We start from the raw sequence: 27186 nt of genomic DNA, 5'->3' as shown, positions 1-27186 counted from the left end.
ACATACTGTTAGCTTCGTTTACATATACTCGGATTCAATGGATTCACATACTGTAAGCATCGTTTTCACAAACTGGGATCCAATAGATTTACATAATTGTAAGCATCGTTTACACATTCTCTGATCCAATATATTTACATAATGTAAACGTCATTTACACATGCTCTGGTTCGGTTGTATCAGTTGCACCCTTATCCATATTACTTTTGGGGCTTCCAGAACCCAGGTTTGTTGAGATCAGCATTACTGTGTGCACAAGCAGGTAAAACCTCTTCTGCACACACACACACACACACACACACACACACCATCTCCCATGTGCACGCACAAATACGCACCCTTTTTTGTTGTCTTATGTGGTGAAAAGACAGTGAAACTAAGGAAAGAAAGAAAACACACACACAAATGCACGCGTGCACTACACATGCACAAAGGCACAACACTCACACACACTGTGCTCGCAGTCAAATTAAAAATTGATGACGACAAGAAAAAAGAACAATGATAAATAACAGCCATAACAGACACCAATTACAAATTTCACTCGAGTGAAAAGACGTAAAATCGAAGCCTTGAAGACATCATCTTATTCCAAGGACACTAATGAAATTTGTTGTCTCCCTTTTGTTCAACAGGGCAGCATCACACGGTTGTGAACATGTCAGCTGATCCACAAAAGAACGGAATCAAGGGAAAAATCAAGAAGGAAAAGAACAACCAACAAAAGACAATTCTGCTGATGTACCCAGGACTTCATTCCTTCCTTCGTGATGAACATGTGAATGACATCAATATTGTTATATGTGTCATAGAGCATGTGGACGTATGAATCACATCAACATTGATTATTTTTGCATCACAGACTGGATCCTGAATGATATCAACACTTATATTTTTGCATCACAGACTGGAAGCATGGGTGACATCACTACTGTTAAGTGTTTGCGTCATAGCCTGGACACATGGATGACATCAACACTGTAATACTTTTGCGTCATAGAGACTGGATGGGTGGATGGCATCAACATTGTTATATTTTTGCATCTTAGAGACTGTGAAAGGAAAGTTACAAATGCGATCAATTTTCACGGGTCCTGCTGAACCCTGAACCAATGTTATGCGATAGTCTGGACCAGTAGATGCAAAGTTTTGTAATCTGTTAAGTTGAAAATGACTGTTGAATGTTATTTTGAGAGAGAAAGAGAGAGGGGGTTGGGGAGGGCAAGATGTGGGCAGCGGCTAGTGAAAAACCCGATCAACCAGTAACATTTCAACATGGTTTTTGTTGTTGTGTTTTTCGGGGGGAGGAGGGAGGGTGGGGGGGAAGTGGTGGGGAGTCAATAATTTGTTCATTTGACAACGGTAGTAGTTATACTTCAACCTTACCTTGAAGAGTATGTGTTAATGCAGATGTGGAGGTGTATGTGATAATGAAGATGTGACAATCATGTCGATATGTGTCTATATATATATATATATATAATGAGTACACACTTCGTTGTGAATCCATGTGTGTGTACCTCAGCTTGGGTCTTTCATTTTAAAGTCAAATTACTGCTTCCTGAGGATTCCTTTTTTTGTATGTAACATATACATGCAGTCCACCTTGATCAGATCTTTTTGATCGTTTATATGTTTGTATCAGTTAATGCCATGGTTACTGTGATAATGATTATGCAGACTCAGTCTTGACAACTGTATCTAAACTTGTAGACGTAGACAGCTGTATAGTATATAGGCCCAATGTGATTGTCCATTCTTTTGGGGGAAAAAGAATATCTTGTTATGAACGCACACACACACATGCGCGCGCGCACACACACACACACATACCACACACATGCACTTTTGTTTCATGACAAAATATCTGTACCACTGATACTTGGGCAAAACCAGTTCAGCCTTTCAGATTTGGTATATGCACATTGAGCAATATTTTTGTATGCTCTGTTGTTTGTTATGCTTTTTAGTGCTGTTTGCTCTTGCAGTTAATATGTATTTGGTGGCATTGTTGTTGTCATCACTGGAAAGATAATAGCTATATAATAAAGGAGAGAATTTTTGTGTGTGTGTGTGTTGTTGTTTTTTTAATGTATGGAGTCAGCATGTACTGTTTTGTTTTCATTCCTCTATTTTGAAGGGGGGAAAAGAAATAAAAGAGAAATAACAAAAATTGTGGAGTCTATTAGGATTATCTTTTAATAATCCAGTGTGTTGATTAAGTTTCTACTTTCTTTTTCTTTTCAATTATTTCTTCTTCTTTTTTTTCTTTCTTTCCTTCTTTCTTAATATCTACTCAGCCCAAGACCTCCCAAAAATTCTTCATCCTGCCCACCAGCCGCCCTACAAACATGTTGCATAACATGAACAGATATCCATAAGAGTTTTTGACTCACTTGTGTAAACAAAGTGAGTCTATGTTTTAACCCGGTGTTCGGTTGTCTGTGTGTGTGTCCGTGGTAAACTTTAACATTGACATTTTCTCTGCAAATACTTTGTCAGTTGACACCAAATTTGGCATAAAAATAGGAAAAATTCAGTTCTTTCCAGTCATCTTGTTTAAAACAATATTGCACCTCTGGGATGGGCACAAAAAAATAAAAAAAAGAAGCCTAATTATATGCAAACTGCATTTACTGTTATATTTATATTTTTTGTATTCTCTAAACTTGGCACTTTGACCTCTTATTCTGACACAACAACAAGAGGAGTCATTATCATTTTTTGTTCAAACAGGAACTTCTTTTGCGAAGCATGGAATTTTTTTTAATTTTGCAAACCTTTTGGTGCAGGTAGTAAAAAAGGGAAATTACTCTGTAATTAATGCTAGGGGACTTAATTTATCACAAGTGAGTCTTGAAGGCCTTGCCTCTGTTGTTCATATATGTATTATAGACATTGTTTTTGTTGCTGTTGATTTCTGACTAAAGATGACCAAAGGCATTATCTCCACCATACAAAATATGACACACTACTTTTTCTTTCTTTCTTTGTTTATTTTTCTTCACATTTCCAATTAAAACCACATCCTCCACCATGGAGAAAACTGCAAGCAACACATATTGCGTAAAATGAACTGTGTGGCGATTAGTTTGGTCTGTAGGCCTTAAAGACATGTTTGCCAACAGTCACTTTTGTTACTATCTCAACATTTACATACAAACAAACTAGCCACCTCCATTCATTCATACAGTATGGGATGCAGGCGGTGAATGCTGTCTCAGGGATTTGCGAACATGAACCAACACAACACAGACTGATTAGTATATAAAGGATGTATAATTGAATTTAAAAACATAACTGAAATTACCAACAACAGTGAAGCACTTTCCCAATCTCTCCTTTTGTGAATTTGTATTTTGTATGGTCAGTTTCAGTTCATGAGTCTTTCCTGTGTTTCTCTTACATTAAGAAATCAAAACCCATTTTTCACCGTAATGCCCGTTTTTCCAAGTATTTGTTGTTTCTGAGTATAACTCTTTATCTTTGGAAAAGTCATTTTTGCACATGGTGCTTGCTACCGACTACCACAAGTATATGACAAGAACAAAGAACACCCAAACTTCAATCCTCAAGAGACCTTGCATTTATCTTCAACTTCAGTCCCTAACATGTGGACCAAGCTTTCCCTTCACTCCTTCCTGCCGGCAAACTTACCAGCCCCCACCAAGGCACCAGCAAATAATGATCTATCTTCAACCCCAACTTCAAGCATCGATTTGTCCTCCACCCCCATGTTTTGAGACCATCTTTTGCAAAAGCTAAACAGCAACAGCTGAATAGATCTTTCAAGTCCAACCTGAGTTTTTTTTAAATAAAAATGATGACAAAGCAGCTAAATATCATACATATATGATGCAATGTAAATGCACAAAATCGCTCCATATATAGAAATAAGGGAAACAAGAACAGACTGGCGATGTATTTTTCACTGCTCTGTTCAAGCGTTACGAACACAGTGCTGTACAAAGTTCATTCAGTAAATGACAGGCCAGGGGAGGGAAAGCAAATCTTACCCGTAAACTGGTGTGGACATCTTTTGCACACACATCATTCTGTATGTATCCGTTGAATTCATCCCCACTTTTGTTTATTCAACAAGAACTACTGTGCAAACAACCATATTTCCCAAACTTTTTTCTTTTCTTTTTTTCCAAATAAGTACCAAGAGAAATGGGTGGTTGAGGGATTGAGAGCTGAATGACTTTCACAGAGGCAGAGCTTCTACTGCTCCCATATTTGAAATTCCCAAACGCTACTGATCAAATCAAATCCAAATGATAATTTTGCAAACAGTCATCACTTCTTTAACCCTATCACCGCATATATTAGCTGGGTGGATTTTCACCTCACGCGAGGTGTTCAGTGGCCACATGTAGCCTGAAAACGGGCTATTTTTAGTACTTTTCGAGAGGAAATTTTTTGCCTTTCATTACAGATTCAGCATAAGTGTTTGGTATCACTGGAAAAAAAGAATATTTCATCTATCACACTGTTGTGTTTTTGTTACTGTTTTCTTCCTCTTTTGTATCAGCCATGCAAGGAAACAAAGACACCCAAAGTGGAACAAAGCAAAACTTATGATCTACACAAAACACCGAAGAATGTGTCAAATCATCAGATGATAATGTAATAATAAAATCTTTCACTCACCTCAAGCATCCAGAGAGGTAATGTTGAAAAATAATGTAAAATTCAGCTTCACACACAAGCACAAAACAAAAGATGATGGGAAACACACACTGTCACTTTTGGCGCAGAATTGTCTCCTCATTGAAGACTCGCAAAGTTTGTTTTACTGTTCTGTTCAGTTTCTGTCCATCCGAAAATAGCCCACAAAGTCAGAATTATAAACTGAATGTGTGTGTGTGTGCGTGTGTATGTGTGTGTTTACTGGCTAACCACATCACAAAGACATCGTATTATAGACTGACTCAATGATTGTTCACAGCGCATACACTGAGACTGACACACAGGGACTGACTTAACACACACACACACACACACACGGTATGGTTTGAACAGTGCATTATCTAAATTCAGCACCTCAAAAAGTACAGACAGATGAAAATGTAAAGTGACCGGTGAAAGCAGGAACACAGGAAGCTGTTGATGTCGTACACCCACGTTTGCTGCCTCTTGATTTCCACCAACAGCAGGTTGCACATTGTTGTTGTTGACTGGTTCATCATTTCTTCGATCATCAACAACCATAGAATCATCACTGTCACTGTCAATTTCTCTGTTTTCAAGCTGAAAATCAGGATCGCCATCACGTACACGCACCACCTCGGTATCGTCAATTTCTTCGTCATTTTTACTGTCATCCGTAACATCTTCAAGTATATTGTCTTCATTTTCTCTGTCTTCATCTTCACCTTCTGAACAGCTACCTTCATCGCCAGAGCCATTCTTAACAACTTCTTGAAGCACTTCTTCAAGTGACACGACTGTCCGCCTCATCCATTGTGACGCCATCCTTGACAGCAAAATGATTGGTCTCGAGTCCTTTGTTTCAAGTTGGGGATTCGACCGGATAACACTGACTAGGTCAGCATAAACTGGTCTAAAAATAGACGGATGATTGGTATGCGGAATTCCATGTGGTTTTTTTTTCTTCCTCAGACCGTTGACAGGCAGTCTTTGTTTTGAAACAAAAATCGACATGCAGATGCACGCGCCGCGCCGCGTGTTTCATTGCAAATGGCGCTACCACGCAGATATGCATGAGACATGCTCAGCGCAGCTTCGGCCTCTGCGCATATATGCGTGGTACGTTGTTGTAAAGTTAAACCAGATGAAAAGAAGCTAAAATAAATTTAAAAGGTCAATTAAAACAATGTATAATTTTTATTTATTTTTTTTTTAAAGACCCAATTCACAACTGGTCTACTAACGCCAGCACAATAGCAAAATAAAATCTTTCAAGAATTCCTTTTGTGTGCATATAATCTGAGCACAGCATTCACAATGTCTCTTCCTGCATTTCCAAAGCAAAAGTGACAACATACTCAACATCCTAACAATACATTTCAAATCTTATCATTGCACTCCATTCCTTAACTTCATAGTTCAAATATATAGATGATTCTAAGATGGCCAACACCTTATCTCTCAACAACATACTCCACACATAAACAGATGAGATCAGACGCAGTACTCCACTGTCTTACAATGACATGTGCTGCAACATAAAACAGATAAGTTTGCGCAGTCATCTGAATATATTTCACAACAGCTGCTTGCTATACTCTGCCACAAAAACAAAAAAAGCCATGTTTCCAAGCAGACAATTCCTTGTGGCACGAATACAAAATCATGGACAACAGATATCATCATAAATGCGCTGTATGAAAATCATGAACAATGAAAATCATAAATGTATCTGAATCACAAACAATGGACATCACCACAAATGACTCTGAAATATGAACAATGGAACACGGTGATAAATGTATCTGATTTGTAAACAATGGAAATAACCACAAATGGCTGAATTGTGAAACCGTCATAAATGTATCCGATTCATAAACAATGGAAACACCACAAAAATTACTCTGAATCATGGGAAGCCGTCCTAAACACGGTGTCCAATCACGGGCAACGGAAACGATCATAACCCCCATGTATGAGACGTTGCCCAGCCAGCCACTGCTTTAACTCAGTCGTCAAAGCTCTCCACTGGCATGAGGATGGGGTCCTTCTTGTCTCCCTCACTGCCGTCCTCAAAGGCGTCACGCTCGTCCTGCAGGGGCATCATGTTCTTGGCCATGTCGTTGTTCCACTCACCCACCTCCGGCATCCCCTGGTCCTGGTTGTACCCGCTGTTACTCTGCCACAGAACAGCGATGGCCATGAGGTAACGCATCCGCCCAGGAAGTGAGAGAATCTGAGCACACTGCTTCGAATCCCAGCACTGGCACAGTCGCCAGTATTTTATCCCCCTCCACTAGACACTGAGTGGCGGTCTGGATGCTAGCCATTCGGATGAGACGATAAACTGAAGTCCCGTGCTTAGCATGCACTTAGCGCAGGTAAAAGAACCCACAGCCACAAAAGGGTTGTCCATGACAAAATTCTGTTGAAAAATCCACTTTGATAGGAAAAGAAATAAAATTTCAGGTAGGAAATTTTTTTTTTTTAAATGGGTGGTGCTCTCATGTAGTGACGTGCTCTCCCAAGGGAGAGAAGCCTGAATTTCTCACAGTGAAATCTGTTGTGACATAAAAAAGAATAATACAGTAATAATGATCACTTAACCACAGTTACCGCTGTGCAAAGCAATTACGCTAAACAACTGTATAGTCTATGAAAAAAAATTCTAATATTCAAATTCTTGCCAAAACATCATCGATTTATAGCCTTCATGTTCAAGGACCCTCTACATAAAAAGGACAGCTAGAAAGATCACAACAGTTTTTACTAACCTGCAAATTACACCATTCCTAATATTTTTTTTAAAAACCCAAATTTTCATATAATAATAATAATAATCATCATCATAATATAAATAAATTTTGCCTTTCCTCTTTTTCTTATCAAAGAGAAAACCCAGTTTAAAAAAAAAAAACACAAAAAACAACACATGTTGTACCTTTTCTGCCATCTTCTTGAACATGCTGGTGTAGAGAGCTTTCTCCTTGGCGTAGGCAGCTTTCTCCTTCTGCCGACAGAGGATGATCTGGTTCTTGGCCGCTTTGTTTTCAGGTTCCAGCTCCACCACTTTGCTGAAATCCTCAGTCGCCAGCGTGAACTCTCCCCGCTCCATTCTTGACTGAAAAAAACACACTGACACTGGTGACGCCGCTGTTAATATTGCCAATGATCGGGGTAACTGGTACTCACCGGTAAAATACCGGTTGCTGGCAAAGGATACAGGAAACTGTTTAAAACTGCCAGTCACAGGCACTACATCATCCCATATTTGTGGGGGCAAAGTGTAATTCCATATTTGTGGGGCAGAGCGAAAGCCTCATACACACACCCAAACCCACATTTATCTGTCACCCATATTTTATCACTACTTAATGATGTTATTCTAGATTTCTGCTAACAAGAATAATGCATTCCAGAACCAAGCTGAAATGTAGTAACATCAATTCATCACATTTAACATAAAATGTTAATAATAATAATAAGAAGAAGAATACATACATACATACATATATATATATATATATATATATATATAAAGTGCTCTACTTCCTTAGTGCAGCAGCTAAGCGTGGTAACAATAAACATCAATGTTGGAGAAAAAATGGTTACAAAAATTAACACCACAAGACACAATCATCAATAATTTAAGCAAGACAAAATGAAACGTGTCAATGATGAAGCATGCACACACACACACAAACACACACACACAAACGTTTACCACTACAATCAACCCCAAACCAACAGAAGACGAAACAACAGCATGTTAGCCTAGTCACCTGTCCCCGACGGAAAAGGGCCTTGATGTTATTGGAGTCCATCTCCAGGGCTTTTTCGCATGCCTCCTCTGCCTGCAGACAAATGAACCGCTGCTGTCACAGTGATCATGTCTGTCCGACCCGCTGAGAGCCAGGATCCTTTGAACAACAGGTATTGCTCAGTACCAGGGCATTTATCTATTCATTTATATTTGTTCCCCTCTCCTTTTTTTTTTTTTTTTACTCCACATATAATAGTTATAGTATACCCTCTTCAATGCAACAAAGGAATCAAAACCAAAAAAAATCTGACACTGCAAAGCAGATATTCTGGCAAAAAAAAGACACGTGTACATTGATGAGACCTTCACCTCTGACCACCAAATTAATGAGGCACTGATGTTCTGACCAAAACAAAAAAACTACACCTGGTTTGATGAAAACTGGAAGGAAACTGCAAGCTCTGTCATGCTTATGCATTTTCCCCAAATGCGCCATGTTGTGTGACATTGACCTCCTGACTTCTAACCATGTCTCTTGACAAGGGGTTTTGTTTTCAACCTGACCAGTCATTGTGCCAAATAGGAAATTTTCTATCTAAAATTACGTTTAAATAACATACTTACCGTGACCCAACTAGTGCAGACTCCAGCAGGGGTCTGATACTCCTGTCCTGTGCAAACTACTATCCACCTATGCGGAGAAAACGAAACTACGGCCGATAACCTCCCGGAAGTAGGTAACCTCCCCTTTGTCCCACTGGCTAGCGCCCTCTTTTTCCGGCAGCCATTATGACTCCTGTTCCTGTGCTCTCCATACAGCTAAGTTTTTTTTTCGTATTTTCTGTCTGTCTGACGATTCTCTGGCGTTCTTGTTTTTTTGTCAAATTTTGTCTCGAACCAGGTCACATAATTATATGGTTCGATTGGGATATCGGGCTAAAATTAAGGCGCGATCGCAATCCAGTCATTGTGCCAAATCTATCATTAAGGCTGTCACAATGATCAGCATCATCTCCCTGAATGGCCGACCCCTTGAGTGCCAGGTCCTCCGGATGGCAGGCATTCATCTATTTATCTTTATTCTTATCTTATCTGTATTATAATCAATGTGCAGTATAGTAGGCTATGTTTATAATTATATTCAAATAATGTTTCTTAATTCTGTCTGTTTTTACATTAAGAATACTAGTTATTACCTGCAGTGTGTGGATGCATGTATGAAAAGGTGTATGTGATATTTTTTACATTTGTATCTTTGTAATATTCGTAAAAGCTGTTGTTGACTTTTACAGTTATGGTCCCCATATTGTTTACTTGTCTATGTTGTGATAATGCACCTGACCAAATTTCTCCAGTTGGAGATAATAAAGTTATTCTTATCTTCTTATCTTATCTTATCTTATCTTTGACCCCCGAAAGCGGAGTATGGCTGCCTACATGGCGGGGCAAAAACGGTCATACACGTAAAAGCCCACTCGTGTATATACGAGGGAACGTGGGAGTTGCAGCCCACGAACAAAGAAGAAGAAGAAGAAGAAGAATCTTATCTTTGGTGCTTGTATTTCAGCCTACAGCACAGGGGTATACCAGGACTAGAAACCTGTAAATATCAAAATCCTTTACAATCTGAGGAAATAGAAATTTATCATCACAAAAAAAAAAAAAAAAAAAAAAAGAAACTCTGGAAAAAGAAAATTAGGCATGAGTACAGTCATATGTACATGCACGTGAAGCAAGCACATGCTTATGATAACCATTCTGTAAAATTGTCACCAGAGGATCAATAATTCAAACTCACCTGAACAACAAAGAAATTACACATAATAGTTTTTTTTAGTTGTTTTTTTATTATTACACAAAATTATAGTATAACAGGCATACAAAACTAAAATTTGCAAAGGAATTGCACCGGGGTGAAAATGATTACTGATAAAGCAGAACAAAACTTTCATAATTCCTTCAGTATGTGGAACACTTTCTGAAGATCAACATAAACAATAAAACTGTGTCCAGACGAAATATGCTTGATAATTTTTATCAAGAAAGTATTCAATGGGGACACAAAGTAACACAGCACACTGTTCCTAAAACCTGGCAAGTGGACCAATCCAGAGCCATGCATGAAACATAACATATATTTGCATTAAAGCAATCACACTGATTTACACTATCAGCCTGGCGCAACACAAGACGCTGCCATATTGGGCTTGGCTCTCAAGAAAGGAAACAGAATGAGGTCAACTCTGACATCACATGGACTGCGTTCACGTGTTCAAAGCCAACTTCCCAAGACTGCTCAGTTTGGAACGACTCTGAGAAATGACCGATGTTCTCCTGTGATACAAACTGCAGGCCCATCACAGTCATCTTTTTCAAAAGCTTTTTTCAAAATCAATGTCTCTGCAACATGTGTATTCTTCAGGCATGTTTCACAACAACTGTGCTCCAAGAACATCACTGTCCTGGAGGAGGAGGTGGTGGTGGTGGTGGTGGTGGTGGTGGAGGAAGAGGACACACACAAAACGATGCATGCACACGCACAGACACACACGCAACACACACACACAGTTGTTACACTCAATCATAATGTAATAGTATCTTACCCACATGTTTTTCTTTTTACATAATAATTGATATGAGCATGGTGATAAGTGAAGGGTGTGTCAGTTTGGTTTTTTTTGTGTTTTTTTGCTGACGGGCATTTTATTTTTAGTGAGCCTAAAGAAAATTTTCTGTTTTTGGTTGAAGCAGATAAAGTATTTTGAATTGAATTGAATTGAAGAAAGAAGAAGGAGGAGGAGGAGGAAAATGAGGGAGAAAGACAAAAACAGACGACGACGAAGAGGAGGAGAAGGAAGACAAATGAGGAAGCAGCAGCAGAGGGAGGAGAAGGAGGAAAAAGACGAAGAGGAAGATGAAGACATAAAACAATGATAAAGTTCAGCAGTGAAAGCAGTGAATACCCCCCCCCCACATACTTTGCGCAGGTTGTGCAGCTTGAGGTAACACATGGCCATGTTGAGGTGAGCGGCCAGCAAAAGCTGTAACCTGTCCTGGGGCTCCGTGCCCTTCAGGCCGGACGTCTCGTGATCCAGGAACCTCACAATCTTCTCATAGATCGTCAGGGCTCGCTGGTAGTTCCCTTTCTGGACAACAGAAAAGCAGCGATAAAAAGCTGGTTTAAACAGTATCTCGCAACAGAAACCTCACTGTCTTCTCGTAGATTGTCAAGGCTCGCTGGTAAATCCCTTTCTGGGCCACAGAAAAGCAGCGATAAAAAGCTGGTTTAAACAGTATCTCGCAACAGAAACCTCACTGTCTTCTCGTAGATTGTCAAGGCTTGCTGGTAAATCCCTTTCTGGGCCACAGAAAAGCAGCGATAAAAGCTGGTTTAAACAATATCTCACAACAGAAACCTCACTGTCTTCTCGTAGATTGTCAAGGCTCGCTGGTAAATCCCTTTCTGGGCCACAGAAAAGCAGCGATAAAAGCTGGTTAAAAACAGTATCTCGCAACAGAAACCTCACTTTCTCGTAGATTGTCAAGGCTTGCTGGTAAATCCCTTTCTGGGCAACAGAAAAGCAGCGATAAAAAGCTGGTTTAAACAGTATCTCGCAACAGAAACCTCACTGTCTTCTCGTAGATTGTCAAGGCTTGCTGGTAAATCCCTTTCTGGGCAACAGAAAAGTTGTCAAGGCTTGCTGGTAAATCTCTTTCTGGGCCACAGAAAAGCAGCGATAAAAGCTGGTTAAAAACAGTATCTCGCAACAGAAACCTCACTTTCTCGTAGATTGTCAAGGCTTGCTGGTAAATCCCTTTCTGGGCAACAGAAAAACAGCGATAAAAAGCTGGTTTAAACAGTATCTCGCAACAGAAACCTCACTGTCTTCTCGTAGATTGTCAAGGCTTGCTGGTAAATCCCTTTCTGGGCCACAGAAATGCAGCAATAAAAGCTGGTTTAAACAGTATCTCGCAACAGAAACCTCACTGTTTTCTCGTAGATTGTCAAGGCTTGCTGGTAAATCCCTTTCTGGGCAACAGAAAAGCAGCGATAAAAGCTGGTTTAAACAGTATCTCGCAACAGAAACCTCACTGTCTTCTCGTAGATTGTCAAGGCTTGCTGGTAAATCCCTTTCTGGGCCACAGAAAAGCAGCGATAAAAGCTGGTTTAAACAGTATCTCGCAACAGAAACCTCACTGTCTTCTCGTAGATTGTCAAGGCTCACTGGTAAATCCCTTTCTGGGCAACAGAAAAGCAGCGATAAAAGCTGGTTTAAACAGTATCTCGCAACAGAAACTTCACTGTTTTCTCGTAGATTGTCAAAGATTGCTGGTAAATCCCTTTCTGGGCCACAGAAAAGCAGCGATAAAAACTGGTTTAAACAGTATCTCGCAACAGAAACCTCACTGTCTTCTCGTAGATTGTCAAGGCTCGCTGGTAAATCCCTTTCTGGGCCACAGAAAAGCAGCGATAAAAGCTGGTTTAAACAGTATCTCGCAACAGAAACCTCACTGTCTTCTCGTAGATTGTCAAGGCTTGCTGGTAAATCCCTTTCTGGGCCACAGAAAAGCAGTGATAATGGCTGGTTTAAACAGTATTCTATCTGAAAATCTCGCAGTAGAAACTCACTGCAGGGCTCACTGGAATTCCCTTTCTGCACAACTGAAAAGCAGTGATAACGGCTGGTTTAAACAGTAATATTCTATTGGAAAATCTTGCAACTGAACCGCACTGTTTTCTCGTAGATCGTCAGGGCTCGCTGGTAGTTCCCTTTCTGGACAACAGAAAAGCAGCAATAACAGCTGGTTTAACTCTTTCACCGCCAAATTTCTGTGTGAAAAACACTCCCCAGCGTCAAACATCTCAGAAACGGTGTTCTCAGTCACAGGCTTCGGTTCATGTCAAAAACAACACAATGGACTTGTTCACTTCAAACCTGGTCAGGGGGCAAAAGGTCAGTTCTTGTTCTACTGGCGGGGAAAACCAGCTGCAGCTGTCAAAAGTTTTGTTACAATGTGTAAAATGGTCTTATCAGCATGACCCCTCGATGTCTACAAAAATCGCCAATGGCGGTGTACTGTCTAGTCAACTGAAGTCGCCTGTGGTGGTGAAAGAGTTAAGGCCAGACACGGTAGTACAAAAACGTATGAAATAAACTTGAAGTTTATGGCTTTCTGTGACATGGTATGCAAAGATATTGGACTAAACATGTCTAAAAAGGTCATTTTGTGCAATTTGTCATGACGGTTTCCATGGAAACGAATCCAAAATGACCGACAAACAAAAAAAATTAAAAGCTTATAACTTTGGTACCTTTACAGATATGTTATTTCTGTTTGTTTTATTTGATTTATTTGTATTCGTTCTTTATTATAGTGCAGTGGTATTTTGGAATTTGAATAAATACATTTATTATTATTTTTTTGTTGAAATGTGTATAAATTCCTTGACATAATTTTTTTTCAAATGAGTGTATATTCATTCTTTTACTAGTACTATACAAACCACTGCACTATAATAAAGATGAATACATAAAGAAAGAAAGTACTAAGTTTGAACATGCTATCTTTTAAAATTTTTGAGCATTAGCATTTTGAAAATTGGTATTACGAGGACAAAACACAAAACAGAGAAAACAGGAAAAGAAAGAGATGTGCTTGTACTCACAAGAAATCACACATGTTGATGCTGGTTAAAGCTTTATTTAAGTGAATATAGTACCCAGGTGAAACGGACTATAAAGATTAGATGTTGAAGAAGCAAATTACGCGAAAAAACGAACATCACAAAAAATCATGATTTTGGTCAAAATTTCACTACCGTGTCTGGCCTTAATAACGAGTCACAATTCTTCACAAAAGACTCTGCTGGAAATAAAATTCCCAAAGTAGTGTATAGCAAAAAGGACCCAAAACAGGCTCACCTTGAATGCAGCAGTGCCTTTTTCTTTGATGATTTTAGACTGCTCGATCTTCTCCCCAACATCCATCTCCCAGGATTCCTTGACCTGCACACAAAATGACATTGCCATTGATTGATTGATTAATGTGGATACTTCTATAGCGCCTATCCTGGGTCACAGACCAAGCTCTAAGCGCTTTACATACGCAGGGACATTTGCACCGCAGGCTGCCTACCTGGGTAGAGCCGACTGACGGCTGCCACTGGGCGCTCATCATTCGTTTCCTGTGTCATTCAATCAGATTTCAGACGCACACACATACACACTCAGACAGATATGAAACATTTTACGTGTATGACCGTTTGTTTGTTTTGTTTTTTTATTTACCCCGCCATGTAGGCAGCCATACTCCGTTTTCGGGGGTGTGCATGCTGGGTACATTCTTGTTTCCATAACCCACCGAATGCTGACATGGATTACAGGATCTTTAACGTGCGTATTTGATCTTCTGCGTGCGCATACACACAAAGGGGGTTCAGGCACTAGCAGGTCTGCACATACGCTGACCTGGGAGATCGGGAAAATCTCCACCCTTTACCCACCAGGTGCACCAAGATTCGAACCCAGGACCCTCAGATTGAAAGTCCAGCGCTTTAACCATTCGACTATTGCACCCGCCATCAACAACACTGTGAAACTGTTCACAGACGGTATACTGTAATCCTGAAAACAGAAAAGTCTGCTGCCAAAGTCCAGCTGCCACTTTAGAGCGTGTCTCTTATAATACAGAAGCAAATGAGGAGGGGGGGGAGGGGGGAGGAAAAAACATTATATGGTTGTTTTTTTTTAAATCACATAAAATCCAATTTGGAAACCTATATATATATATAATCACATGGAAATAATCCCACCCATGTGATATAATACAGTTTACATATTTCGTTATTCTGCATCAACCATCACACTGGGTGACAAGAGATTTTGGTGGAAAAAGGAGTACACTCACACTAATGAAAATTTGAGTGGTCACTACTAGAGTCAATACCACTTTCAAGGCATCAAGGTGATTCTTTTACGCTTTTCCCATTCTTTCTGCGCACTGACCTACAACTGCTAAAGTCACATACATACAGATCTGTTTTTACCCTGCCATCAAAGCAGCCATACTCCATTTTCAGGGGTTTGCATGCTGGTTATGTTAACAATTTCCATAGCTCACTGAACACTTACATGGATGCATATAACATTCAACACGCATATCTGATCTTCTGCACATGTATACACACAAAGGGGATTCAAGCACTAGGTCTGCACATCTGCTGAACTGGGTGGGTGACTGGAAAAAAACTTTATTTCCTCCCTTAACCCTTCGAGCCCTGAGCAATTTTAACCCTTCTGCCCGAGCTCCTGAGCCAAAATTTGCAAATAATTGGTATTAAACCCCTTGAGCCCTGACCACCGCTTTACCGGTGGCAGAGAAAAATGACATAATGCCCAGCCACCGGTTGAGCGGTGCGTATAAACACTTGAAGCGTGCAGAGTCTCAACCTGGCCTGTCAGGGCAGAAATCAGGGACAAAACGTGCGAGAAAACAACTGTACACAACTGATATGCTTGATTATTTATCGGAAGTAGAGTATGACAATGATTACTCTGATAGTGAGGTGGAATTCAAATCGGATGATTTTGCTACAGATGGTGATGTTGAAAATGAATCTGAGCATGCAGAATCAGTTGATCAAAGGAGGCGTGTCAGGTTGAGACTCTGCACACTTCATGGTAGAAAGGTTCGAAGGGGAGGGGAACAGAGAGGGGGAAACTGGATCGACAATACTGCATACACTTGCACTCACTCTCTCTCCTCACACCAATAGCAGGGCCACATGGAGTGGTTTTTATCGAGAGACATTCCACACATGAGTGAAGAGTGGCCAGCATACCTTTCTTTCAAAACAACAGAGGCGTAGTTCCCCAGTTATCATCTCCCACACCATACCTTCTCAAAATTGACCATTTCCACATCGTAGACCAGGGTGGCGTTGGGCGGAACGCCCAGGTCCGGGTTGCCCTTCTCCCCGTAGGCGTACTTCGGGGAGAGGGTCAGCTCGTTCTGCTCCTCCTTCTTCATCTTCAGGGTGGCCAGCTCCAGGCCCGGAACGATGCCCTCCTCCTCCCCCTCCCCCTGGGTGAAGGTCACCTCCCGCTCCTCAAACACCCGCCCTTCGTGCTTGCCCGTGTACCGAACTGGAACAGGCAACAACAACAAAAAATAAAATAAAATGTAATAAAAGTGGAGTAGTGGACTAGTGGTAACGCATCCGCCTCAGTTTCAGTTTCAGTAGCTCAAGGAGGCGTCACTGCGTTCGGACAAATCCATATACGCTACACCACATCTGCCAAGCAGATGCCTGACCAGCAGCGTAACCCAACGCGCTTAGTCAGGCCTTGAGAAAAAAAAAAGGTGAATAAATAATAGATAAGCTTACATAAATAAATAAATAAATAATAATTATGATTTTTTTTTTTTTTTTAATTTAAATTTTTTTTTAAAAAGGTAGTAGTAATGATAATAATAATAAAATAATAATAATAATAAATAAATAAATAAATAAATAAGACAACAATGATGATAAATAAGCAAATAAATGTAAAACATGAAGACACACATTCACACATACACCCACACATGCATAACAGATATGCACCAAACATGCAGTTTCACAGATACGAAAGCACAGTCAAATACATATAAACATACATGAGCTCCAACACACACACACACACACACACCACACACATTACCCTGCACCTCCTCAGAAGTGAGAGTATGTGAGTTCGAGTTTCACACTCACCAGTATTTTCTCCCCCTCCACTTGACCTCGAGTGGCGGTCTAAACACTAGTATTTCGAATGAGACGATACACTATTGTCCCATGTGTAGCATGCATTTTGTGCACATAAAATAACCCACAGCAACAAAAGGGCAGTCCCTGTCCAAAATCCTTTTAGAAAAATCCACTTTGATAGGAATACAGCACTTGCAGACAGGACAAAAAAAAAAAACAACAACCGGCGGCACGGCACTGCAGCAACATCATGCTCTCCATGGGGAGAGCAGCCAAATTTCACGCATAGACATACGCTGTGACAAAAAGTAATACTACACACTACGAAACGGCAAAACAAGCACCAACATTTAAAAGATATTTTCTTGCGAGCGAAAAAAATGAAGGATGGTAGCTGATGTGATGGGGAGAGAGGCTGGGTGCAGGGCATCTGGGAATTATTTTTCAAGTTTTTTTTTTTCTCTATTCAGGAATCGCCTCTGGCGCTTTACTGTGGAACTCACTTCCACCTGACAAACGCATCTTTCTTCTTTTCTTTTTTCTTCATTAAATGGAAAAGCACATGTATGCATTTCCACTTAGCTCTCACATCTCTGCATGTGTGTGTGTGTGTGTGTGTGTGTGTGTCTGTGCAGCACTAAATGACCCTCTGAAGTTAGCCTGAGAGTGAGACCCCCTGGTAGATTAGATCAATAGAATTTCTGTGGCCTTTCACACACCTTGCTCTCACGGTGACCTCAGTTTTGATCCCCCTCCACTTCCATGCTTGGGGGGGGGGGGAGTCTTGTCAAGGTCTTCAGTGTTGGCAAATTCATGAGGGACTGTCGGAGGAGCATAGTGGTGCTCTCCACTCTAAAGGGGGCACTCAGTTTGGCACTGCGACTAAAGCAATTATTGTCATCAGTAGGAGGAGACTTAGCAGGTGGAGTCCTACGTACATCAGACCAGAACAGGCACTTGTGAACACCACTGAAGAGACTCGGCACCAGGGCAGGGTCTCTGCTGGTGTGTGTGGGCTCCAGACGACCTACCATCGATGGTTCCGTCTGGACTGCCAACGCTGGGATGCGAGAAACTAACCCAGGTGAGGTTGTGTATGGGGGGGGGGGATCGGAATGAGAGGTGTGGGAATAATGCTGCTGCTGTTAAAACGATGCAGATGACAGGTCAACTTCCCCCCTCACACGCCGCCCCCCCCCCCCAATCCCCCCTAACCCCCCCCCCCCCCCCCTGCCCCCCCCAAAATTTTCAACTCATAAACCCCTCATACACAAAGTCAGTCAATGACTCACTGGTGACAGTGGCCCCATCATTAGGCGTAGCAACTTTCTCGCCTTGCTTCAACACTCGCTTGATAACTCCGCCGTCTTTGTTCTTCGTCAAGTCTTGTCCTGCACACAACCGTTTGAACTGTGACACAAACAGATCAGTCAAGCACAACACACAGTTCCAACATAAAAGCTCTACACACAACTTCCCACTCAAATTTTCTGTGTCGTTACCAGTATGCCTTGACATATGAAATGACCATACTTTTGATATTTGAAAAATAAAACTACACAAAAAGAAAACAAACACATTTTCACTTTCAGCAGTGCTGTTTCTACACCAGAATGGTGACAGAGATGGCAGTATCAGTATCAGTAGCTCAAGGAGGCATCACTGTGTTCAGTCAAATCCATATACGCTACACCACATCTGCCAAGCAGATGCCTGACTAGCAGCGTAACCCAACGCACTTAGTCAGGTCTCGAGAAAAAAAAGAAAGAAAAAAAATGAATTTTTGTTTTTAATAATAATAAAACAAATAAATAAAAATAAATAAATAAATAAAATAAAATAAAAATGAAATAAATAAATAAAAAATAATAGAGAAATACATAAAAAATACTACTAATAATAATAATAATATTTATAAGGTGCAAAATCTTGATGAAGTCAACTCTAAGCGCACGCGCGCACGCACACACACACACACACACGAGAAAAAACAACAACAAACAAACAACAACAAAAAAAACAATGATGATAAATAAGCAAATACATGTAAAACATGCAGACACACATTCACACACACACACACACACACACACACACACACACACACACATGCATAACAGATATGCAACAAACATGCAGTTTCACAGAGATGGCAACAAATTACAAACGTCCTCATTCTCAAGAGCAGACTGGGAGGTGGAAGCTGTAAAAGATCTAAGACGTTATTTAAACCCATCAGTTGCCACGGTGCAAAGGAAAGTGGCACAGATACACAACTGGGAGGCCCCCCATCTGTGACACCAACACCATTGTGAACTGTGAACCAAACATCTAACTATAAGACATTTCACTGCAGCAGCACAGAGGGCCTAGAGGTAACGCGTCCGCCTAGGAAGCGAGAGAATCTGAGCACGCTGGTTCGAATCACGGTTCAGCCGCCGATATTTTCTCCCCCTCCACTAGACCTTGAGTGGTGGTATGGACGCTAGTCATTCGGATGAGACGATAAACCGAGGTCCCGTGTGCAGCATGCACTTAGGGCACGTAAAAGAACCCATGGCAACAAAAGGGTTGTTCCTGGCAAAATTCTGTAGAAAAATCCACATCGATAGGAAAAACAAATAAAACTGCTTGCAGGAAAAAAAATTTTTTAAATGGGTGGCGCTGTAGTGTAGCGACGCGCTCTCCCTGGGGAGAGCAGCCCGAATTTCACACCGAGAAATCTGTTGTGATAAAAAGAAATACAAATACAAATACAAATATCCTTTCTCCATTTTGTTATGGCATGCAAATGTATATGATGCACATCTGGGTTTTATAATCCATGTTTTTTTGTTGTTTTTTCTTTCTTAACAACTGCACATGTGTCTGTCTTTCAGGCAAATAGTACATGTCTAGCACTTCATAATCTCTTCACCATACAATTCTGGAATATTAACACCCATGAAATGCATTGCAAATCCATTGAAACAATCATAGCGGTTCACTGAATACAAGGTCTAACATGAATATATTCATTCCACTTTAAATAGAGGCCAGTGTTTGATTATGCAGGTTGTGTAAATCGTATCAATTGATCAAACTGATTTGTTTACAAGTGTCAATGTAATTGATGTGCATGTGCATACACCTGTTTGCACTTTTGAATGTACATGTGTCTGCATATAGTGTGTGTGAAGGTGTTTGTCATGTGCATGTGTCGTATGTGCATATGTGCGTGCATGTGTATGCATGTGCTTGTGTGTGTGCGAGTGTGTGGGTGTGTATGTACATGCGTGTGCATGTGTGTGGAAGTGTGTGTGTGTGTACAAGTGTCTGTGTGGCGTATGTATGTGCCGTACATATAAGTTATAGAACTAAATGTGTGTGTGCTTTTACGTATATGATTAGAAATGGCACAACTTTATTACAGAAAAATTAAAATACAGACCAGTCCAGCTAAGAAGCTCCACTTCAAAAATAAGGGTTGCATTTTCTGGGATCTTTGGAGGCATTCCACGCTCTCCATACGCATAGTCTGGAGCACAGGTTATCCGGGCCAGCTCATTTTTCCGCATGTTTGCCACTCCAGTGTCCCATGCTTTGATGACTTCTCCTGCACACAGTCAAACTAAAAGTCGTCTAGCCATGCCAGGTGTTTCAATCTTTTTTTTTTTTTTTCCTTCTCTTCTTCTGCGTTCGTGGGCTGCAACTCCCACGTTCACTCGTATGTACACGAGTGGGCCTTTACGTGTATGACCGTTTTTACCCTGCCATGTAGGCAGCCATACTCCGTTTTCGGGGGTGTGCATGCTGGGTATGTTCTTGTTTCCATAACCCACCGAACGCTGACATGGATTACAGGATCTTTAACGTGTGTATTTGATCTTCTGCTTGCATATACACACGAAGGGGGTTCAGGCACTAGCAGGTCTGCACATATGTTGACCTGGGAGATCGTAAAAATCTCCACCCTTTACCCACCAGGCGCCGTCACCGTGATTTGAACCCGGGACCCTCAGATTGACAGTCCAACGCTTTAACCACTCGGCTATTGCGCCCGTCTTTTTTTTTTTTCAATCTTTCTTTACAGAACAGCAGCAAGGCTCTCAAGAATCACATACGGGCATGGGTAGACAACAGCAGGGGTCTGGGGGCCACAGCAGACTCTCAGTGGGGGTTTGGAGGGCAACACTGGAGAAAATTGGAAAACCCTGGACTCAAAATAGCATAAGAATGCTTGCTACACACCATTTAAACAGAACTCTTTTTTTTTTTTTTTTAAACTGTCAAGGGATGAGAGCGGATAAAAAAAAAATCTAATGCTCTTAACTTTAACAGAGATGTGTAAGCTCCTGCATACTTGCTTTTGTCAACAAAGACTGGGGAAACAGTCAAGGGTCAAAGCAGAACAAGTGGAGAAAACTGAAAACTACAAGGCAAAAGCAAAAATAAAATTAACACAGAAAAAAGAACACACACACTACAAACAAATAATAACTAATGCGTGCCTGTGCGCGCGCGCTGTGTGTGTGTGTGTGTGTGTGTGTGTGTGTGTGTGTGTGGTGTTTAGGAGAAAGAGAATGAGATGGAGAGAGATGGTAAGACTTGATGTTAAGACTTGATCTTTTGGAGTGAGGAAACAAGATCTGAATGCGTGCATGTGTGCGTGCATGCATGAATGTGTGTGTGACTTACTAACAACAACCCCCCCCCCCCTCCCCCCCACCCCCCAAAAAAGAGCAAAAATATTAATTAGAAATCGGGCTCTGTGATCCATCCGGAAAAGTCCCACCCATGTACAGATTTGCTGAATCCAATGCTGAAAGCATATGCATGCATGCACGCACACACACACACACAGATATACATACACTCAGACACACACACACAAACACACACACACACTCATGCTCACACACAAAAATGTACACACAGCAGTGCTGAGCACAGCATCCTCTCCCACCAAGGTACACTTTCAATAGACCGCTGAAGTGCTCCGTCTTTAAATGACTTATAGAGGTGCATCATATTATCTGTGCTCTCAAAGCGATCGAGAGAGGCAGAATGTGCTAAACAGCAGGCTTCTTTTTTAGATTTTTTTTTTTCTTTTTTGTGTGTGCATAGGATGGCACTTCATTCGCCAGAGTTTGGTTGTAGCAATGGAGGCTATCAACTGATGAAATGAAGGACAGCATATGTTTGCTGCTTTTGCCTATGTCAATCGCCTTTGGCATTGCTCAAATTTCAAGTAAAAGTTAGATGTGCATGCGCAAGATCCAAGCTGGCCGTGAAACTCTCCAGCGGTCCATCAAATATTTTTCACCATCACCTACACCCATCAGTTTCTATTTAAATAAAACTGCCCACTGCCCCAAGTGGGATGAAAGAACTTTGGAGTCTAACTAAATAGAATCATGTTGACCTTTGATTCTGATTTTCAATGAAAATCATAAATGAAAAAGTGGCATAAAGTAGGAAATAGACTGGACATAATACGTGAGCTCTGTCATGTCTACAAGCTTAATACATCATGCATTAACCATGACCATTACTGTATGACTCAACTTTGATCTCTAGCATGCATGCTCCCATAAAAATGTGGCATTTAAACCATTATAATCTTGCCTTTTTTCTCCATCTGGCACTGTACCTAAGTACATAATACTGTGACTGTGACCCGATTGGCATCTGCAATCTATTGGTCCTAATTCTGAGCAGAATTATTATGTGTATAATGGGGTTTTTTAAATATGCTACATCAATACATGTTAACAGAGTCTAAAACTTTATCTTTGACCATGAGTTTTCTTTGCCATTGTCACTGACTTGACTGAAGACTAATTTAACCTTGAAAAATCTGATACAGTAACAGAGTGAACTTTTTTTTAGTTAGTGATCCAACATTGGCAGAAAAAAGTGTGTTTTCTTAGTTTTCTGTGTGAATGATGGTGATTCGTTCATGCATGCAAAGCACACTGACTTGTTAGTCAAAGCAGAATGATTTATGATGGGATGCAAATTATAATTTATATACAAAATAGGTGAAGCTATCTCCAGGCAGTATCACTGCCAATTTTTATTAAGTTAAATAAATAAGTTAAAGTTCTGTGGGAAATCACTTTATCTTGTTTGCAAAATTAAAATTTAAAAGCCAAATGTGTGTAAGGGTATGATGCCATTGCTGGGCTACTGACCGTTTCAGCAATGTAAATCTACATCGGAATATTTTTACTCAATGAGATGCTTACGTCCCTTTGTAAGTCAGCAACTTGGGTGTTCCTTCACCAGCTTCTCCTTTTCCTTTCTGTTTCCTTTTTACAAAGTCTTCCATAGCTTTCTTCAAACCCTTTTTTTTTTCTTCTCCACACCTTTTCCCTGCTCCTTTCCCCAGGTTTGAAAACTTCCCTGTGGCTACTGACTGTGCTGAGTTTCAGTTTCAGTTTCAGTTTCAGTAGCTCAAGGAGGCGTCACTGCGTTCGGACAAATCCATATAGGCTACACCACATCTGCCAAGCAGATGCCTGACCAGCAGCGTAACCCAACGCGCTTAGTCAGGCCTTGAGGGGAAAAAAAGTAACTTTTTTAATTCCTTCATTTTGGAATCCAGTTCCACCCTTTTCAGTAACGAGACTGTCGATATTCTTATTAACCCTGGGGGAGGGAGGGGGGGTGGGGGGGGGGCGAGGGAGTTCCTCCGTAATCTTGCAAATGAGCTGAATAAAGAATTATTAACTTATTGTCATCATCAGACACCTTCACCTTTTCCGATGGTGAACTGGAAAGGCTCTTGTCGGTCTCGACTGCTGTCAAACTTCGTTCCATCTTCCAACGTTCCAACATAGTGGACCGTCACTCGATCGCCAGGACAAGGATGTTCCTCTCCCACTCCCGCTTTCAGGGTTTCAAGGAGGATACCGCCATCTTTGGCATCGGTCACATCTCTTGGTTCCTCTTTCGCTTCTGCCATGGTGTCAATGATAAAAGTATTTTCAAACAGAAGAGAGAGCTCTAATGTTTTCGGATCTACCTTCCCGCAATGCCTGAATCCAGAAATTTCCAAAAAAGCCGGTTGGGTGAAGTTGTTGTGGTTACAAAGCACACACTTTAAGAAACAAACTGTTTGTGGATTCAGTTCCGGCGATGTAAACAAAAGAATTTAGGCCTAATAATCGCTATCATAGTTAAGTAAAATTTTCTTCATTTTCATTTTACACTAAGGTCTTTTACTGTTCTTCATGCCTGGAAATGATCGAATTTATTATATATTCTTAATTGGCTCAGCAGGCGGTTTCTACAGGCTGCATCCCATCTTGGAAAAAAATAGTAACTTTTTTAATTCCTTCATTTTGAAATCCAGTTCCACCCTTTTCAGTAACGAGACTGTCGATATTCTTATTAACCCGGGGGAGGGGGCGAGGGAGTTCCTCCGTAATCTTGCAAGTGATATTAAGCATAGTGCAGAATTATGTTAATTTGTGTCTCTCCCCTCCACCACCACCACCACCACAATCACTATCATAATTACCATCATCATCATCTATCATGTTTATCACCATCCTCCTATATCATCGTCGTCATCATCATCGTCGTTGGTGTTTTTTGACACAACCAATAGAAATGACCATCCAGAGGATGGATAAGGAACAAATCACAAGGTATAATGCCAGACATGAAAAGGAATGCTGTGGGACATAGTAGATGGAAGTGTCGCGAGAACCATATGGGACTTTTGTTTGAAGCGACCCTGATGGATAAGTCATGTGTCAGCGGCAGAACGGAGACAGTGATGAGTAGAATAGGAAACTATATCTGACACTTGGGCAAGGCAGTTCAACGCGTTTTCAAAGATGAGACAAATGCATGCAGTTTAGTATTTACTTCTCTCTCTTTTTCTTTTTTTTTCCTCTTTTAAAAAATTTATATATATATATATATATATAAATTCTGAACACCAGGCAGCAGAAGCAGTTTGATAATTATTTTGCGAGACAAAAGTATTACACTACTTGACGCTGTCATCAATTAGATTTGCAAAGGACTTCATAGAGTTTATAGTCAGTTATCAATTTTGTATCATTATCAAATGATTTCCAATGTTCTGTAAGTCTTTTGATGAGTGAAAACTTTCGTTCATTTCTTCATAGTTTCCAATACTTCTTTTCTACAAGGATAAAACTGATGAAGAATGACTACTGAGTCTAATAAAACACCAAATGGAGAAAGTTTATAAGAACTGTGGGTTGTAAAATAAGACTTACTTTTGATGCTTTTGAAAGGGACACCTTTTATCAAAAGTGAGTCTTAGTATTTTACAACCCACAGATTTTACAAACTTTCTCCGTTTGGTGTTTTTTCTACAAGCTTTTTTGTCTGTTGGATTTAGTTGAATAGAAGATGAACAAGAACAGGAAGAATTAGAACTGACAATAATAAGAAGGTATTTGACTGATGTCTTCTAAATCATTAAAAATATTGATTTTTTTTTTTTTTTTTTTTTTTTTACGAAATCTCACAATTTGTCAGTCTTGCCTTTAGCGATTTCAAATTACATAATCACTGAGAGGAATTACTCAGATCTACTTCAAAGCATTGCCTTCGATTATTTTGTCATCTTGGTAATTTTCTGACAATTTCAACTGTCACTTCAGCATGGAAACCAACTGATATTTTCCATATTCTGAGAGTTTTTTATTGTATGATTTCAACAATACATTTTTTTTCCTTGTTTTATTTAGATTTCAGAGTAAAATCATGTTGATGTTACCTACGTTTCATGTGATTATTAATAAGTATGTATGATCTCGATTTCACAATCGGATCACGCTCCCTGACAGCTACAGTATTATTTCATATATTTAACAGAATTCAATATAATGACACTCAAACATTGATTTTTCGAAGCTTTTAACATCGGGCTTTCTTTTCCCGCAGTCACTGGCTCAACGGTACCTCCTCCCTGGTACCATCCGCACCTGATTCAACCACTCCTTTAAGTTCAGACATTTATCCACGAAACCAAACACGTTTAGATTTTTTTTTTTTTTTTTTTTATCATTCATTACTCCAACAGATTTATTAACGTTTGATTCGTTAGTATCTACTTTTGATTGATTTTTTTAAATGTTTCTGTTATAATGAGCATGCTTTACCTTGTTATAGGACTGTTTGTGATAGTTACACTATACTCCCAGTCAGTCCAATCTTTCAGCTCTTCCTTTTATCCTCTGACACTTACATTTCCTTCCCTGTCTCAGTCATCCCACCACCTCTTTCCATCACCCCAAACCCGTTCCCCAACCCACACTGCACGCGCACACATACACACACACTACATTTCCCCCCCGTCTAATGTCACTCAACAGTGAAAAGACGTTAAATACCAGAATGGTAAAGTCCAGTTTTAGCATCCTAAATTATTGCACCTATCTTACCAGCACTGAACTGAATTTTTGTGCATGTATGAAATGATATCACCATTAGGAGATGTTTTTACCCATCTTAGGTGGATTTCGACTCTTATTTTGTATGCTATTTTACTTCTTCTTCAGTCTTCTTCTTCCTTTATACGACCAACATCATTCTACTGATGATTCTGTCGTAGTTTGGAGAGATTGCCGAATATTGAGCTGTTGTGAGGATTAAAAAAATAATAATAATAATGGCCTGGCCAGCCAGTGCACGTTCAGCGTGCACCGACATGATGCCAAGACCTCTGCAGCAGCCGTAGGGGTAGTAAAGTAACTGGGAAGGGTGGCAGGAGGGGCGGGGATTGTGGGGAACGGTGGTCAGGAGGAGGGTAAGGGTACTTAATTTTGATGCGGATTTAGTCACTAAACTAACGTGCCACTATCTTGCTTTTTCCGTTTTTATTCCACAAACCATAGAAATGTAAAATGTAACCAATATAGGTGCAGTAATTTAGGATGCTAAAATATATTAACATATTTGGGGGGGGGGGGGTTCCCTAGAACTATTCCAGCGTGAAATTCCCTGCCAGCATCAGCTGCTGAGTCCCCTCCTTGGTGTCATTAAAGAGGGA

General features: G+C 40.4%; 2 protein-coding genes across 2 annotated transcripts in view; one reads left to right on the top strand and one right to left on the bottom strand.

Annotated features, from left to right (window-relative positions):
* LOC143301429 (uncharacterized) overlaps positions 1–2064 on the top strand; it is a 35107-nt gene extending 33043 nt beyond the window's left edge. Inside the window, exon 11 of the mRNA XM_076615718.1 lies at positions 636–2064. Coding sequence (XP_076471833.1) covers positions 636–656 — 21 coding nt within the window. The 3' untranslated portion in view covers positions 657–2064. The remainder of the gene's footprint in view (positions 1–635) is intronic.
* Positions 2065–2984: 920 nt separating this feature from the next.
* Positions 2985–24241, bottom strand: LOC143300989 (peptidyl-prolyl cis-trans isomerase FKBP4-like). Its single transcript, XM_076614962.1, has 9 exons — positions 23907–24241; positions 20596–20760; positions 18458–18556; positions 16316–16563; positions 14341–14424; positions 11395–11562; positions 8436–8507; positions 7595–7774; positions 2985–6832 (listed from the first exon to the last, which is right to left on the bottom strand). The coding sequence occupies exons 1-9, from the start codon at positions 24112–24114 to the stop codon at positions 6662–6664; spliced, it is 1395 nt and encodes a 464-aa protein (XP_076471077.1). The 5' UTR covers positions 24115–24241; the 3' UTR covers positions 2985–6661.
* Positions 24242–27186: the final 2945 nt, after the last annotated feature.

This window comes from Babylonia areolata, chromosome 27, assembly GCF_041734735.1.
Source record: "Babylonia areolata isolate BAREFJ2019XMU chromosome 27, ASM4173473v1, whole genome shotgun sequence".
NCBI lineage: Eukaryota > Metazoa > Mollusca > Gastropoda > Neogastropoda > Buccinidae > Babylonia > Babylonia areolata.
This window is presented reverse-complemented; position numbering and strand designations above follow the sequence as displayed.